General features: G+C 41.7%; 1 protein-coding gene and 1 long non-coding RNA gene across 2 annotated transcripts in view; one reads left to right on the top strand and one right to left on the bottom strand.

The window, feature by feature from the left end:
- The first annotated feature begins 743 nt into the window (after positions 1-743).
- Positions 744-4,110, top strand: LOC139822299 (chymotrypsin-2). The gene is made up of 4 exons (XM_071793912.1): positions 744-2,469; positions 2,803-3,144; positions 3,534-3,760; positions 3,926-4,110. The coding sequence occupies exons 1-4, from the start codon at positions 2,313-2,315 to the stop codon at positions 4,091-4,093; spliced, it is 894 nt and encodes a 297-aa protein (XP_071650013.1). The 5' UTR covers positions 744-2,312; the 3' UTR covers positions 4,094-4,110.
- LOC139822306 (uncharacterized) overlaps positions 3,126-16,543 on the bottom strand; it is a 122,162-nt gene continuing 108,744 nt past the window's right edge. Inside the window, exon 3 of the long non-coding RNA XR_011734485.1 lies at positions 3,126-3,204. This is a non-coding gene — a long non-coding RNA (uncharacterized lncRNA). The remainder of the gene's footprint in view (positions 3,205-16,543) is intronic.

Below are 16,543 nucleotides of genomic sequence, written 5' to 3'. Positions count from 1 at the left end.
CTTTATATCATATAAATGGCATATTGACGTCAGTTTTACGAAATCCCGACTCCTTATTTTCAAGTTAGCTTTCATCGCTCTTCAACTTTTGACGTTCTTCATCTTTTTCTTTTACAGAGTGGCCTCTTTTGAGAACCCACTTTCTCCGATGGTACAGCCCATACTTTCTCCTTTCTATCCCTCTGCCTCCGTGTTGTTTCTATTTCAATAGACTTTCAAAAATTACCATATCCGATTAATTAAATTTCGTGTCTTCAGTTTCAAACTAATGGCTTTTAGGAGGGTAAAGTTTTATAGTATTGTAAGTAAATCTATCAATTAGATCCGCGGGATAACTGAAGAACACTGACGTGACCGAGCATCGATAATCAAGCCTGTAGTGCAATAAATTAAAATGCATTGTGCGATGACAACAAGAGAGAAAAGTTGAAAAATTCGGAATCGTTTCATAATCGCCGATTATAATCGCTATTATATTTTAAAATCATTATTTGTGCCTTTCTAAACTGATTACAGAAGACGTATACAAAAGACACAGATCAATTATAAATTAATTTAATTAATATTAAATAACCATGATTAACTGTTCAATTAACTATTGCTTTGATGATTGACTATTATATATGCAATAATGGCTAATCTTCGAAGTTAAGCAAATGTTTTTAATAAGTAAAAACATATAAATAATTAATTTTGAAACTAAGAAGTTATAATATTATTGAAATTAAAAAATTATATTCAAATTGACTTCTTTCAGGATCGTACTCTTTTTTTCTAACTCTTAAAAAGGTAGATTAGGTCACTGTTGTTTTCAAGACTTCACTATCGTAATGGTAACGTCACTGCACAAAAATAAACATGAATTCATCAGAATTAATGGCAAAATCGCACTGAACACACTCGGCAAGATAGAATTGGAGTTTCGGAAGGTACTACCACGGAGAAATGTTAGATCAATCAATTTTTAGTACTTTAGCGCAAGTATACTGATGATTGAAATGTTTCTCGCTGTAATTGTGTTTTAAGTAAAGTTACATTGCGCAACTTCTTCGAAATGCCGTCGGAAGTTCCGAGTCGGAACTCGGAACAAAGTTCCGCGGAAGTTACTCGAGTAAATTACTTTCCGCTCGTTTATAAATATAATGGAATCGTTATGCTAATAGGTGTACCAAACTGGAAAGTGATCCGCAAAAAGATTCATTTACATTTTTTACTCAGTTTTATTTAGGTCAACTTCGAACACCGCGAAGAAAGCGACAACTGACGTTTGGCGTTGCGCAATATACGTCGTTTGCAGGGGGGGGGGAGGAAGAAGGATCAGCACAATTGATCGGTCGTGCACGCGAAATTGGACGGCGGCGAAGACGTACGTCCGGTCTGGAGAGCTCAGCTTCAGTAGGATAAAGGATCTCGGGGATGGACGATAAACGATGAATCATAGCATTACGCATCACGCACACGCGTTACGTCGCGCGGGTTGTCCGCGCGCGTGCAGCAAAAAATACTCCCGAGTCATTACGCGGCTTTGAGCGCGTTTCAATCAGAGTGCAACGGCCGCTCGACTGGAAATCACGGAAATGTCAGCGCAATAGAATGATTGCCAATCAATTCGATGCAACGGTTGAGATTAATAGAAACGCCTTCTCTCTCCGGGCGACGCGCTAACTCGCCGGGCATTTCGCAATCAGGACGATGATTATCGTATATAATGACATATAATTTGTCACTGAATGAGCGCGGCAGAAGAAAGGTTTAACTAAACTCGCCTTTTATATAATGGATTTTAATAAATATATTCGATAAGGAAATGTTTCCCCAATTTCCTCCTAGCTCGTGTACAAATTTCATTTAAAACACCTCAAAAAATTTTATTGGAAATACAGTGTTTCAATGGCAATACCCAGTTGTGGCTCTATGCTTCTTATATTCTTGATTGTTGATTGATTCATTAATCGTCTGAGCCTTACAAATCTTAAAAAAATATTTCGAAAATATTAAATGCGCTAATATTATATTGTCATCGGAATGGAACTTTGATGACATCCAAAAATATTTAAATGATATTTTATCTATATCCGTAATGCGTCGCTGCTAAGTTTGGCAAAAAGAGACGTAAAAGCATTGCATACTTGCTGGGAATCGGTGAGAATAATCGATTATTTTTTTACGACCGACGATCGCAGAAATGAAACAGCGTTAGGGCTAACGCATATTTTCCACCTCGTGCAAACAGTTTCTCCGGTCTGTGTTATACTTGACTGATCACTAAATCATAAATAGCGGCGAGACGCGAAATTTTTCGTTAGTCCGCTATGGATTCGTGGAGTGCGAAGGCTTTCGTCGTTTTCCTTGTTTTGACATCGGGTAGAAATGTTCAACCGCAGCCTCAAAGCTTCAACAACAAAAGGATCGTTATTGATTTTAATAATGGTATCATCACGATCAATAATCAGCTCTCCGTGTCGAGCAGTGAGTATTATACAAACACGTCCACGATAATTGAATAAGAATTTCGTAGTAAAAAACGATATTTTTATTCTCCTATTAGAATCACAGTAATATAATAATGCAATATAATAAGACAGAATTTCGAGAATTTGTACATTTATTTTAATCAGCGAATAATCTATCATGTAATTTTTTTATAATGCTATTATATATTACGTCTGAATTTCAGAAACTAAATTTCTTATGCATTTTTATACTTATGCATCAGCATACATTTTTATTTTCATTTATATCTTCTTTTCGAAAAAGCGTCCACTGTTTTCTCTCTATGAATATCTTTTTATCGTCAAAAAGCCAAGCAAATGGAGAGGATAGCCGGTGGGAGTTACGCAAATGAAGGTCAATTTCCGTTCATGGCCGTGGTGCATCGATTGATCGATGGTAGAAGAGTTGCTCAGTGCGGCGGTACCATCATTTCGGAGAGATGGGTGCTGACCGCGGGTCACTGCATCGCCAAGTTCCCGCAAAGGTTCTTCGTGGTATTCGGAATCGTCGACAAGACCGGGATCGGTTACAACGTGAACCGGGGACCCGGAGTCTCGATGATGACAACGCGGGCTTACGTCCATCCCAGCTATTTCTTCAGCAAGAACGACATCGGATTGTTGCACATGCCGCAAGATATTCCCTTCTCAGGTGAGAAAAATTCGTCGTAACGAAGAACGCGTGAACCTTCGCGCTCCTTGATGAAAAACTCTGGAACACGTAAAAGAAATCTTAAATTAATAAATGTTAAATTAAATAATCTCAATCTTAAGATATTCACCTAACGCTTGTCGAAGAGCGTAAGATTATTTATTTATCACCGCGTCGCTGAAGATGGCTCAAAGTAGAGCCGAAACGTACGATTTATAACTTGTATTAAATGTTAATTAAATTAAATGTTAATTAAATGTTTTATATATAACGTTAACTCACGCACAAACAACCGTGTTTGATTCTTAAAACCCACTTTTTCCTTGTTACTCTTAAATAACAATCATGAACTTTTAATTTTTTGTCTTTCGACAATATTTTAATTTTAGAAAAAATTCAACCGATATATCTGGCCGGCCCGAAGGAGGGTAGAGTCATGGCCGACACGATGGCCTACGTGGTTGGATGGGGCCGCGATGGTTTCAGTCCCAGAGGCACCAAAAGACTCAAGTACGCCCTAATGCCGTTAATTTCGAAACGCAAGTGTGTCTCATACTGGAGAGTGGACTACAGAAATATATGCACGGAACCGGGACACGGGAAAAACGCGTGCCAGGTAAAGTTCCGAATTTAATTTTACGTTAAAAAGAAAGAAGATTTGGATTTATATTTATTCAAATCTGCGCACGTTAGAGTTCTTCGTAGTTCTTCAGCGCAAACGAATAAGATTTAGAATATTTTTAATGCGCAACGTTACTTGTTGTAATTTGGTGTGCTTTAGGGCGACAGTGGGGGTCCTCTTTTTGTAATGAGGGACGATCGACCGCTGCAAATCGGTATCGTTAGCTACGGAGACGCAAACTGTCCAAGCGGCAGACCCGGAGTGTACACCAGAGTGGCGGCGTTTGCAGAATGGATCCAACGTGTCACCGGAATGGAATTCGAATAAATATAATGTTGCGAAGATATCTTGTGTCTTTTTCTAATTGCGGTACCTCTCGATAATCGCGAGTACACGTGTCATCCTGTCATTTCCCCAAAATTGCAGTTATTCCTTTAATTCCCTCATCTCTGTTACTTTTCTTGATTACTCCTTTCTGTAAATGGCATGTTATTCCCTGAGCAAGAACATAACTTCCCTCCAAATTGCATTACCGCAAAAATGTACGTGTTCTATTAACTCGTAATTAAGACGGAAGATATAATTACAGACAATTTTCTCTTCCTCATCTTCGATTTTGTTGTCTTCATTTTCGTCAAATTATTATCCGTCGAGCAACCAACTTTCTTTCCGGGTTACGATAAGGTAGATAACACTCGCGATATTATCCATATTATCAACAGTGGCAACAACAGTTGACGCTGTCATTATAATATAATAATGTAGAGCAAATTAAAATTAAAATTCTACAATTATTATTCAAAATTTTGTTAATGCCCTCTTTTACGTAAAGGAGTTACATTAAGAGTCATCTTATCGATTGTTAATTTTACGTAGTTAATTCGCTTCTTGGATTCTGCGCACGATGGCGACATTGTCTCAATAATTAATTTGCACTTGACGATGACAATACCGTGCAAAAATCAGCACTGCTTTATAAAAAATATAAAATATTACATTCGTATCGTAATTACTTAAATATATTTAATTACATTAATTACATTAAATATATTTAAGTAATTACAATATTTACGATAAATATATTATATATTACATTACGTTATTACGATAAATATATTTAATTACATTAAATATATTTGTATTATTGGTTTCTAGTAAGCATCACGTCTATTTATTAATTCTGCATCTTATAATTTTATCGATTCAAAGGAGTATGAATTCTGAGTGTTAAAAGATTTGACAAGCAATTTACTTCTTTATATAAACAATTTGGGAGGGGGGGAAAAATGATTTTCTTCCTTCATTTTTACTCTGTCAATTAGAACAAGCCTACTGATGTTTGTGCACTGTGCACTATTATTCTTATACAAGCTGACAATACGTAAAATGTGAAAATCATACAGTAACGAAGCAACGGTAAATCACTCTCTGCGCGATGCGCATTATTCGACAGCGTGTGCGAGCAAAATGCATATCGAACTTCGAGCGTAACTCGTGGCTCCTCGGACGTGTACATAGTAATCACGGACGCTTCTCGACACAGTTAAAATGTGATTAAAGCGGTCACGGATGAGAGCCGGCGCGATTACCTGCCCGATAAAAGTCCCGGCGAAACAGAGGCGAGGAAAGGTGATGAGATGCGATTTATAATTGTCCGGCAGAAATGCAGAGCTCCGTTGTCCTGTTTCGACGGCTATTACCGCAAAATCGTAGCGGAGATTCCTGAGTTTAACCGCCTGCCTCGGCGACGATCCAGCGAAATTGCTGACTCTCGGCGTGAACTTCGCGACACGCGAAAAGACATTGAAGAAACTACGAAATTCTGAATTATTAATTGTACAACTGATATGATCGAATAAACAAATAAAATCCGAGAATTGTTTTCTTTCACGCAACCGTTATGAACTTTACTATACGAACTTTCGCAGCAATAATTGAGATCTCAAAAGGCAGACAAGAATCGAATAAATAAAGTGAAAATGAAAAAAACTCCCAAAAAAGTAACTTCCTAATTTTTTAAATTAAATTAGCGCATTCTTTTAGATATCAAGAGATTGTTAGTTCATGGAACGCCTCAACTTGCTTCTATTCATCACGGTGATTTCAAAACGGCGTTACGTGCTGCATGAGTCGCATATTCTTCGACCGCGGACCATTTTGTATTACCACTCATTAGCAATTTGGGGAAATCGTAATTAGAACTTTATCCCGCGTTCCTCTGTCTCGGATTCCTTTAAATAACTCGGCGTGTATAATTTGCGATAATGCCGGGCGAGCGCAATTCAGAGGGGTGAATCCTCTTTTTCGATACAAAGAGTTTCGTTAACTTCGTGCTTGCAAAGAAGAAGTGTTTCAGTCGAACACTAGGTTAAGTCCGATGATAATACGTGCGCTTTTGTGTACCGGCCGGCGTACCATATTTATACATTTTTACACGCCAATTTTACGGTCTGCTGAAGCGGCTGTGTATGATGCAGCCATGGCACTCCGACCATTCTTCAGCTTCTCTTTCACGAATTCGTACGAAAACTGGAGAGCCGTGAGAATTTGTTAAATTATTTTGCGCTCTATTTCATTAATATGCAGTTATCATTAATGGTAATTGGCAGTTAAATGGAATCTGATGGGACCGATCGATATGCTCTTTCCTCACTACGTCATTAATAAGACTTACGGATCGCGTTGTTACATCACCTATGAATTATACCTGCTTGAAAATGTAGGCAAATCAATCTATGCATTACGCGTTAAAAGATACGCGACGGTGTCGGTTAATAATATATCTAGGCGTGTGTGTGTGTGTGTTATATATAAACACGTTTCCGCGGCGAAAGTAGCCGGTCACGATTTAACATCGCTCATTAACCCCGCTAATAGTCTGCATCATCAGGAAATCGGTTTCGTCTTAATCTTAACACCGTCTCTTCCGCGATACGCTTTTGTATCCTAGAATCAAATTATGTTTTCTCGGAAATAATTGAATTTGTGTTTGAATAGCATTATCATTATTCGTCTTATATGTTTATGATATATGCAGTATCTCTAGAACCGAGGTTTCTTTATTTCAACAAGTATTATTAGTTTCTATGTTTACATTTTTCGTAAATAACTTGGTTTTAATTTCTAAAAATTAAACTTGACGTAAAAGAAGCTATAAAAATGTCCTTAAAATAATATCCATAGTATATATTGGAAAAAGAAATGGTAAACTCGCTCAGCAGAGTAAAGAAACCATTTATGAAATTAACATTATTTGTGCGCGTTTCTTAAATATTATCTCGACAGTAGATTAAGATTTTTAATCGAACATATGTCAAATCTCGAAAGTTCAAACAATGGGATAACGTTTTGAAAGGTCATAATTCTAAAATTAAATAAAAGGATATCGAGATCCTCCGTTTTCAAGTAGTAGACAAAGTGTCGAAAAGTTTCCATAATTCGTTATCAGATAGACGAATTTGTGCTTTCGGTAATCTTAAATAGAGCGACATTTTATTTTTGGCATTTAGAGCGGTCTCTTCAAACATCGATGTCGTGCTCGACGGCTGATCCAAACTTGTCGTGGATAAACACGAGAACATTTTATACGACGTCTTCCTTTTCCTCCGCGTCGTAGAGGGGGTTAAAAAGACGGCGATTAGTCAAGCGAAATCGTCCATCGCGTCTGAACATACGAGGAACATATGCGACTTGAGTTACGCGGCACCTCGAAATAGAGAGAGAGAGGAAGAGGGGAAAAGAGAGAGAGTGAGAAGGTAGCCGGGCGCACCGAGTGGAAGTCGACGAGACCGAAAGTACCGACTCGACATTTTTTTCGGCTAACCGCCTATACTTAATTAAAACAACATTAAGCCGGCCGGCTTGCGCCGTGAACGACGCTGCCCATGGACCGTGCAACAGACATCAGACGAAACGAGAAAGAGTTGCCGCGGAACGCGAACGAGCGGGTGGGAGGGAGGCTTTTAAATCTCGAGCTGCGACTGCAGCTGCCGATGCGCCATCGCCGTCACATCGCGGCTCGTAAATCCCGCGCCGCTTATTAAATTAGCTATGTCCAATCGATTCGCGGATTTTGTGTGGAATCGCAAATCCCGGGGATCGCGGGGACGAACGGCAAGATAACTCTCCTCGACGCGTTTCTCCTAATGAGGATGTCACAGGGCGAGAAGCTCGTTTTAGTCGTCGTCGTTACGATATCATCAAATTTATATGCCGCGTGTCGCAAGCTGGGTGGTTCGCTAATTTACGCGCACCTGTCGACGGATTTTGAGCAACCGTGTCACATTCGTTATTGGAATTTGGCAACGTTTCGCCATGTATCAGGACGCCTCTGCTCGTTTGACGAGCTTTAGTCGCCGGCTATTAACAAGCGCTGCTTGCCTAATATACTTTCGGAGATGTGCGATATGTCGAGGAATGCGCACCGTAAAAATGACGGAAAAGCAAGTTTTAATCATGTGTGAACATATGCGAGTCTCGAGAATCATGCTGCGGCTCTGCGTGCAGTTTATCATCTGGCATACGATCAAAGATTTCCCGCGTTGTGTTAAATCAAATAATTATTATAGACACAGGTAGAGAAAGGTTTTACAAAGCGTTGCGGAAGTTTCTGTGACGGGAATTTAAAGTAAAATTGTTCGCGCGATTAATCTTTGGAGATAACATATTCATATTTAGAAGCAAATACGGCCGCCCGAGATTCATCTAAGGTTTTTCTGTTTCAAAGAGAAACCCACACGTGATGTTAACGAAGCGTCGAGCGGCCACATTTCGAATTAATAATGGAAAAATGTATTAGATGAATATACGCACGTTTCGTATAAACACCTATTTAAGAGCAGTGCTCGCGGATTCCTTTGTTCTCTCGCGGCCCGAGCAGCTGAGCATTCAAATCCGCGTCCAATTTACGCGCTCAGCTCCTCCGGCAGCGCTCGATTTTCCCATTCAGGTGGCACACGTGGATGCGTTATTTCCGCGAAGTCAAGCCGGCCGCGCCGTTCCGTTTACCATACGCACTATACGAGTGGCAACTGGTAATGGACTAACAACTCTCGGCTCGCTAGAAATAGCGCGCGCGCACACACGGGCTAGCCAATTAAATGCAATAGCGAGTAGAGGCCCTCTTCACGGCCGTGACACTTAGCGGCCTTAAGTAGCGAGATTTAGAGGCGGCAGGTGCGCTCTTTCTCTCTCCGATTCCGGAGAGTGGGTTACCCTTCGTCCATCTCCTCCACCTTCCTTCTCCTCTCCCACGCCCGCCACACGTCCACCCTCGCTCGCAGTTTCATCCCGTTTCCCTGGCCGGGCGCCCCGAGGAAAAACACGTGAATGCCTTGCCGCCGCTTTGGCAAGCGGCGTATTAATAATGAGCGCTTGACGCCGCGCCAGGCCAAGCGCCCAGCTTTCACGTCTCCGAGAGCCCGGAGAGCTGACGGCCGAGCCGGATGAGGAATCTCGTCGGCGGGGCTCTCGCAGCCATGCGATGCGATGCGATGGGAAGCACGCGCACGTACCGGTATCCTTCCCGATTATTTTATTCCGTGAGAATCGCGCTCTCGCGATCGGAGGGACAAGAGAGGGACGGTTGGCTGCGCGTTCCGTACCGCGTTCTTAAATTCAGCTTGTCTCGGAAAACGAGTTGTATTACTTTTCCACGCGCGCGACTTACCTGCCTGATGCGCGGCATAGGCATCTCCCAAGGAAATTGACGAAATCCTTTTGTAGATATTCTATTGACGAATGGCGAACGGGTTTAAGTCGACCTACTGTGATCGTTAAGTTTTATAGTTGCAGATAACCGTGGGTTGCCTAGCATCTTTGTCCATTTATGGATTGAATCAGGTAGATGTGCAAACAACTTCTAGTACGGTTGGTATAGAGATGAAAGAAAATACTTTTCTCTTAACCCCTAACAGCAGATAAAAGAACGCTTAAAAAATTAAGGGTAGTGTTCTAAAATTTTAGGAGAACCTAAAAAAGGATAATTGTTACAGTAAATACTCATTAAAATTGATGTCTTCTGCATTTTTAGTATGTTTTTACGATCACTCGAGTTAAAAATATTATCGTTACATGGATTGAATATTCGGAATATTTTTGAGATATTCTTTTATATGGCACAGCTGACTGGACGTATAATTTATTGCTTTCGACCGTGAGGTGACACTTGTAAAATAATTTTGTTTCTTCAATATTAAAAATTATAAATATTTTCTCTATTTTCAATATGTCCTAATTTATTATAATACACGCACGTTGTAAGATAAATTATGAATTTCTAAACAAACGCTTTCACTAATTAATTACTCTAAAAAAAAAACAGAGGAACAAACTATCACTCTGCGCCCGAGAAATAATTCCTTCTAAGCTTCTTTTGTTTGGCACCTATATCATTTCCTGCGAATACGGGGAACGTAGCGTGGAACGATGCCCAACTCCGCCTTCGTGTTATTGTACCCTTTCTTTGTGTCTGCATCTTGGTCTCGTCGCGTCGCGGTAATTTAAGCAGATCAATTCCCCGCCGGCGGGGAGAGGGAAAAAAGGGGTAAAGACGCGATGCGCGAAGGGAGAGCGAGAGAGGTCCTAATTGCGCGCCAGCGACGCAAAGAGTCGCGTATATAACGCGAAGAGGAGGAACGCGATATCGTGTGCGTTCGTATATCAAAGATGGCGAAAAAGTACGAGGCGGTCTCTCCTGATATCAGGGGAAAAATAACCGCCTACAAGTACGTACTTAGCGAGTCGTTATGTCGCGCAACGGAGCGTAGCTCCTTCGGGAACCCGGCTACGTTCATTCGCCACAGTCGTTGTGCTCCGTGTACATTGCGCCCAATCGTTTCGTCCAACGTGTGCTACGCGCACGTACACACAACGTGCCTCTTTATTGCCGCGCGACAGAGGAAAAAAGAAGGAAGATACAAAAAGAGACGAGATCGTGCCCTCTCGCCGATCGATTCGTCCGGCAGAGTTTAGCGGTGGAACTGTGCCCGGTCGTAGGCACGCGAAAAGAAACGTTCAAAGAGTATTTTAAATAGATGAATGAACGAGTGAATAAAAGCCTCGCGAAATAAAAGCAAAGATTGAAATTGATTTATTTGTCGCTTCAGATGAAAATATATACTAAAAGATAGATAGAGAAATAAAAAAATCAATGTAATTATCATTAAGATCCAATAAAAGAACTTTAAGTTTTCGATTGTGCTTCGTAAGTCTTTTTGTTTATGTAGATATTGAAATTTTCTGCATCTAATGTCATGCATGTACTTTATCAGAATTTTATTTTCAGTTTAGTGGTTTAATTACAAGATACTTAGACAATGTTAAAAAAAAAAATTATGTCAGCTGTAAAGTTCTAAATGAGTAAAAATCTCTATTTACTTATCATTGAAGATTCTACAAAAAAGAAGATGCATTTTAATAGTTTTGTTAGATTGTTAGAGCTCTGTGTATCTGATAAAAAAAGAACCAAAGTATGGAAAGAATTATTTTTCTGCAGATTTGCCCTCAAGATCGATTTCGGTGAAAATATTATTTTCTCAGCGTGGAAGAAATCATCGCGTTTCACAAATGTTCCTTTTGAGAGATGTTGTACCTAATACAATTCTGTTTCCTACTTTCTATCTGTTTAAGTTCCGCGCAAAATGCCCGATTCATTTTTCGAGCAATCGATCGAACAAGCGGTATTTTTCGTGGCGGGTTTCGCCATGCTATTGGCCGACGAGGGAGCATCCAACGATCTTGCGGTCGTATTCTCGTTTCCCTTTCAAGGTTTTCATTGGACAATCATCAGCTGCGTCTGTCAGGTGTCTCAATAAAGGCGCGGATATAGATTCTACCCCCCTTATTTTCGGCGGATGGATCACCAATTGAGTTCCCTTGATCCTTCCTCCCAGCCTTACCTACGTTCCCAACGTAACGTTAATTCGAAATGAGAGGTAGGAAAAGGAGTAAACAGGTGGCTGGCACAGTCGTAACATATAATAGTGGCATAATTCCCCCCTCTCTCTTTCTCTTGAAATGATCGCCATCGATGTTTCAGCAATCTACAAAGCATCTACAAAGAAGTTATTTACAAAGAAGGATACGAGGAGTAGCTCGTCTCTTCTCTTTCATATTAATTCATTTAACGATGCGCATTGTTCACGAAATTTTGTTGACCCGAAATTTATTTCTTGATAATTCACGTACAATATGTAAAATCATTGGCAAAAAAGGAATTAGAAAGGAAAGAAATATGCCAGATGTATATAAAGAATCTCTGAAATCTCTTTATACTGCGAGAAAATTGATTATTTGAAAAACTTCTAAAAATACACATATCAAAATGTATTTGCTATATCGTTCAATAATCGTGGCAATCTATTGGCGAATCGTTACTGTCGCGTTTCGTCGCACGTCCGATATTTATGCAAATTCGGCGGAAACTCAACGCCGTTTCGAACGAGCTCCAGCGAGAACAAACGCACAGTGGGCAATTAAACTCCGTTGCTAACAACTCACAACTCGCAGTCTTGTTACTCAACGAAGGCTCTCGGACGCGATGTCTGGGGTAGATAGGCGAACGTATGCACGCCACAAATTAAATGTTTGGCATAAACCAACGAGGGGTTGATACTTGCAATTAGTACATACTCGGAGAATTTTCTCTCTCATCCTTTTTCCTTTTCTTCTTAATCTCCGTTCGTCGCACGCACGGAAATTCTATTCGCTCCTTTCCTGATGCCCATTTCTCATACTTGGTACTGTCGTAAATTAGAGTATATCTAATGTTTTAAAATCGCAGATCTTTCAGGTTGATTGTAATTCTTATAGATTAATACATAATTCATATATATAATTATTTTACAAATGCTAAGTTTGCGCTAGCATCTTTACTTTACACTGTAGTTAACATTTGTTATTTATGTGTTTTAAAAATATCTAATAAGAATAATCTTCGATCCCAATATAAGATAAAGATTAGACAAAGAATTAAGTTAGATTTAATGATAAATATACATGGAGGATGCGTAATTAATACATATATTTATGACTTGATCGATTAAAAACATTGTGGTACCGATAACCAATGACTGTATAATATAGTCGGCTTCTGCTAAATATAGTCAGCAACTACATTAACAAGCTACAGGACGTTTTGACAGAGCGTAGAAACGGCAAAGTCTCGGTTCATCATCGCGACAGCCAAAGTACCGTCGAATCACAGTGACATCTTGTACGTGTCGCAAAAAAATCGTCGTTTCTTTAAGCCGTAATCTCGCGAGGGAGAGCGAAGAAAGTGGGGGAGATTATAAGCGTTAAAATTGCAAAATCGCGCCGGCACATTGTGAGGCGATCGCGCGCGGCCTGAACTGTCCCGAAGGTTTTTGACGTTTACGACGGCGGGTGATTTACGATTTATTTATGCGCCACGGACTCCTCTTTGTAATAATAATACCGGGCGCGGGAGAGAAGGAAGGAGAGGACCGTCCCGGGCGCGGAGAAGAGGTAGCTGCCCCTCTTACACGAACAAACGACAGCCATTTTAAGAGACACTTAACTCTCTTTAGTGCTCCTGGGAACAACGGCAATCTCCATATAAAATTCGATTCTCGGCGTTGAGTGCCCGTAGACAGATGATGACTCGTCTCGTGCTGTGAATGCGCGGGCGTGTCTCCCTTCACGGATGCATAAAAGTTACATTAAGTTACGCCGTAACTACGTGTTTAAAGTCGCTTGTTTCTCGGCGGCGGCAAAACTATTATTTGCAAATTTTTTAAATCTCTTTTTATATGTACTCGTTATATTCCTCTCCCTCCCGCCCGCTGACTTTCTTCGTTTTAATATTAATATATGCTTGTTTCGTGCATTTCAAATGTAAAGAGCGCCAAAATAGTGCGGTTAAGGAAAAAACTAGTCTATTTTTCTTTATTACAATTATTTTTGACTATTTGATCTTCTCTGTCTCTCATATTGTAATTATAATCACCACTTTTGACGTAACACACATTTGAGAGATTCTAAATAATTTTAAGCTACTAGATTATTTTTACGTTCTAAATAAAAATGTAACACAGTGACATTACGCATCACGAATTAAGACAAAACACAAAAGTCAAAGTTCACAAAAATTTTCGTTTCTCAAAAATACAGCATAACCAGAAGAAGACTTCAAAAGTTCCGACTTAATTTCATAAATACATGATATCTTAATGAAATCGTAATTTTCTTGCGCGATTTAAATCCTCATTTATCTGGCAGATCGTACTTGCTGATTTTTTTGCGAGATCCAGATGAGGTTTATAAATCAATATCGCACGGTTGATAAATGGATTCGCCGTTTGCTTAAGGAAGGGAAAGCGGCCGAGTGTCGAGATACGCAAGAAGACTGTTGTCCGTGTCTCGAAATAAGAGCGGAGCGGGGCTCGAGGGCACAATTAATCACGCCGAAAAAGAGCGCGCGGCCTTCCGGGGTTTTATTAACCAATTACTCGGGATGTAGTATATTCGATGCTTCGAATAAATAGCTGGCAAACAGCGTCCGGAATTCATTAGCGGGTCGCTCGGCGGCCACCAACGCCAGCCCTTCATTATTCATACTTGATATTTACGCGTCTATCAATTGGAGTGTCCAATTTGGAACGACGCGGAACAAGCTTATTTCGCCGCCGAGTACGAATTTACGAGCAGCCCACAGTATTTCGCAATTTGTCTCGCCATTTACATGTTTTAACGCAAAAAAAATCGCGTCGAGAGAATGACAGACTAATAAAAAAGAAAAAAAAAGTATTTGCGTTTCCTGTGCCGCTATAATCATATTTTCATTGAAAACCAGGAGACTGACCGACCAATTTCGCTCGAAAATACTGATGAACATATCGCGCAACATATGCGCGCTTCTTGCCGTTCCTTTTTGTCCGAGCCTGCCCGCATCGCGGCCCTTTTGTGAAATCATTGCCATTCTGTGCCAAATCTAAATTTCGCGAAACCGCGACGTCGGTCGGCCTCGGAAGCGGCCGACGTGCTCTTGCGTGTAAAAGCCACCATTATTACCAACTTCTGAATGGTGTCTCGTGATACACAAGGCTTCTCCCGATCACCGCGCGGCCGGTTTTCGGGCTTCGAGCCGGCCGCAAACTTTTCTCCCGTGTCTCTGTTAGCGCGCGGGACGAAGCATACGACGTTCGCATTGTTCGCGTTGATTACTGCAGTTGGACGCGGCGTTGGTCGCGCCTAATTTGTATCCGTATCGCTAGGCGATTATTAATCCTCTTCGCTGATTTTATTCGCGGCGCCTCACGCCCCGCGCCGTTTCCCGGGGGAAAACATTTCTCACCCTTGGCCAACGATTTGCAAAAATGACCGCACGCAATTTGTAACGCGGACTTTATTTACGGGCGCGTGAAGCGACTTAAAAACGGAAGGAAGAACGGGGCCCGAGGTAGAAAAGGCCGATAATGAAGGATACTTACTGGCGTTACACACAGAGTAGCGCGGCAAATATTATTATGATCATTATGGAGGCAGCACGCAGCATCGAATATGTTATTCGAAAAACCTTCCAGATAAACGAGGCACTTCCTTTCTCACCGTTCTCACTTATCTTCGTTAAGCGTGTCAGCTTGACAGGCTAGTATCGAACGTAGCGAGCCCGTGCCGCGCCAGGTACGTAAATGAGAGCACATATACGGAAGCACACGCGCGAGTATCGATGCCTGCGTAAATAGTCGTGCGTACTTGTGCAAATAAAATCCTTAATAAGAAATTTCTCCTTTTTAGATAGAACGGCGATACCCATTATTACGTTCCTACATAATTCTAACAGCTGTCAAACCTTACGGGGATCATTAGAGATTTCTCTCGGCGATACATCGCGCGTAACCGTCGCGCGCATGTTAAAAAATCATTTATGTCTTTATGAAAGGATCGGACTGGTCCGAGGAGGGGAGGGGATATCTCGAAAGTTCGTATCTTATCTCAAGATCACGGACTTCCACCCTATCTCGTCCTCCTACCCTCCGCTGCGCCTACCTACGTGCGGAACGATCTTTCGTTCGACACGTAGCAAGACGTCAGGAGGCAGCGGAATGAGAAGCGAGCGAATATTACGTGTGGTAGCCCGGCGTATATCCACGGTCGCGGGCTGTATCGTAAAGCGTTAGCGTGGTTAGCGCGCGGGCCTTGATAACCCGCGCCGCGAGCGGCGAGCTTAGCGTGTGGCGTGCATACCATCGCGCGCGCGTTCCTGCGCGATGCGGTGTGTGGCGTAGTGTGTGGTGCGGCCTCGTCGTGGTGTGTCGTGTGTGTGTGTCTCTCTCTCTCTTTCTCGTTCTCTCTCGCTCTCTTGCTCGCTCGCGCGCTCCCTTCGCGCCTCTCTTACCTGCACTCGTTGGCGCTGGGTGGTGGAGGCACCGGCGGCGGCACCCTTTGATCTCCCTGGCCACGCCCCCTTTTTTCATTTTTTCACTCCTTAAAAGGCAGATGGACAAAGTGTATTGTAAAGTGGGCAGCGCGCACGGGAAGACAGCGCGAGCGAGAAGGAGAGAGAGAGGACACGGGTGGAAGCGAGAGAAGGCGCGAGAAGACGCGGACGGAGTAAGGAATAGAACGGGAGGGAGCGAGACGAGACGAACTCTACGCTGTAGGTGAAGCTGCTGGCTCCGTGTCCAGTTACAATTATTAAGGACTCTCCACGCCGCGCAGGAAGGAAGAAGACGGACGATGGAGAAGGAGGCAAGAATCGGGCGAATGCTTCGCTAATTATCCGATCCCCGCGTCTCGAGGCTAATGGGCCGGGAG

The sequence above is a fragment of the Temnothorax longispinosus genome, chromosome 1, assembly GCF_030848805.1.
Source record: "Temnothorax longispinosus isolate EJ_2023e chromosome 1, Tlon_JGU_v1, whole genome shotgun sequence".
Taxonomy (NCBI): Eukaryota; Metazoa; Arthropoda; class Insecta; order Hymenoptera; family Formicidae; genus Temnothorax; species Temnothorax longispinosus.
The sequence above is the reverse complement of the archived record's forward strand: the minus strand, read 5'-3'. Positions and strand labels throughout refer to the sequence as shown.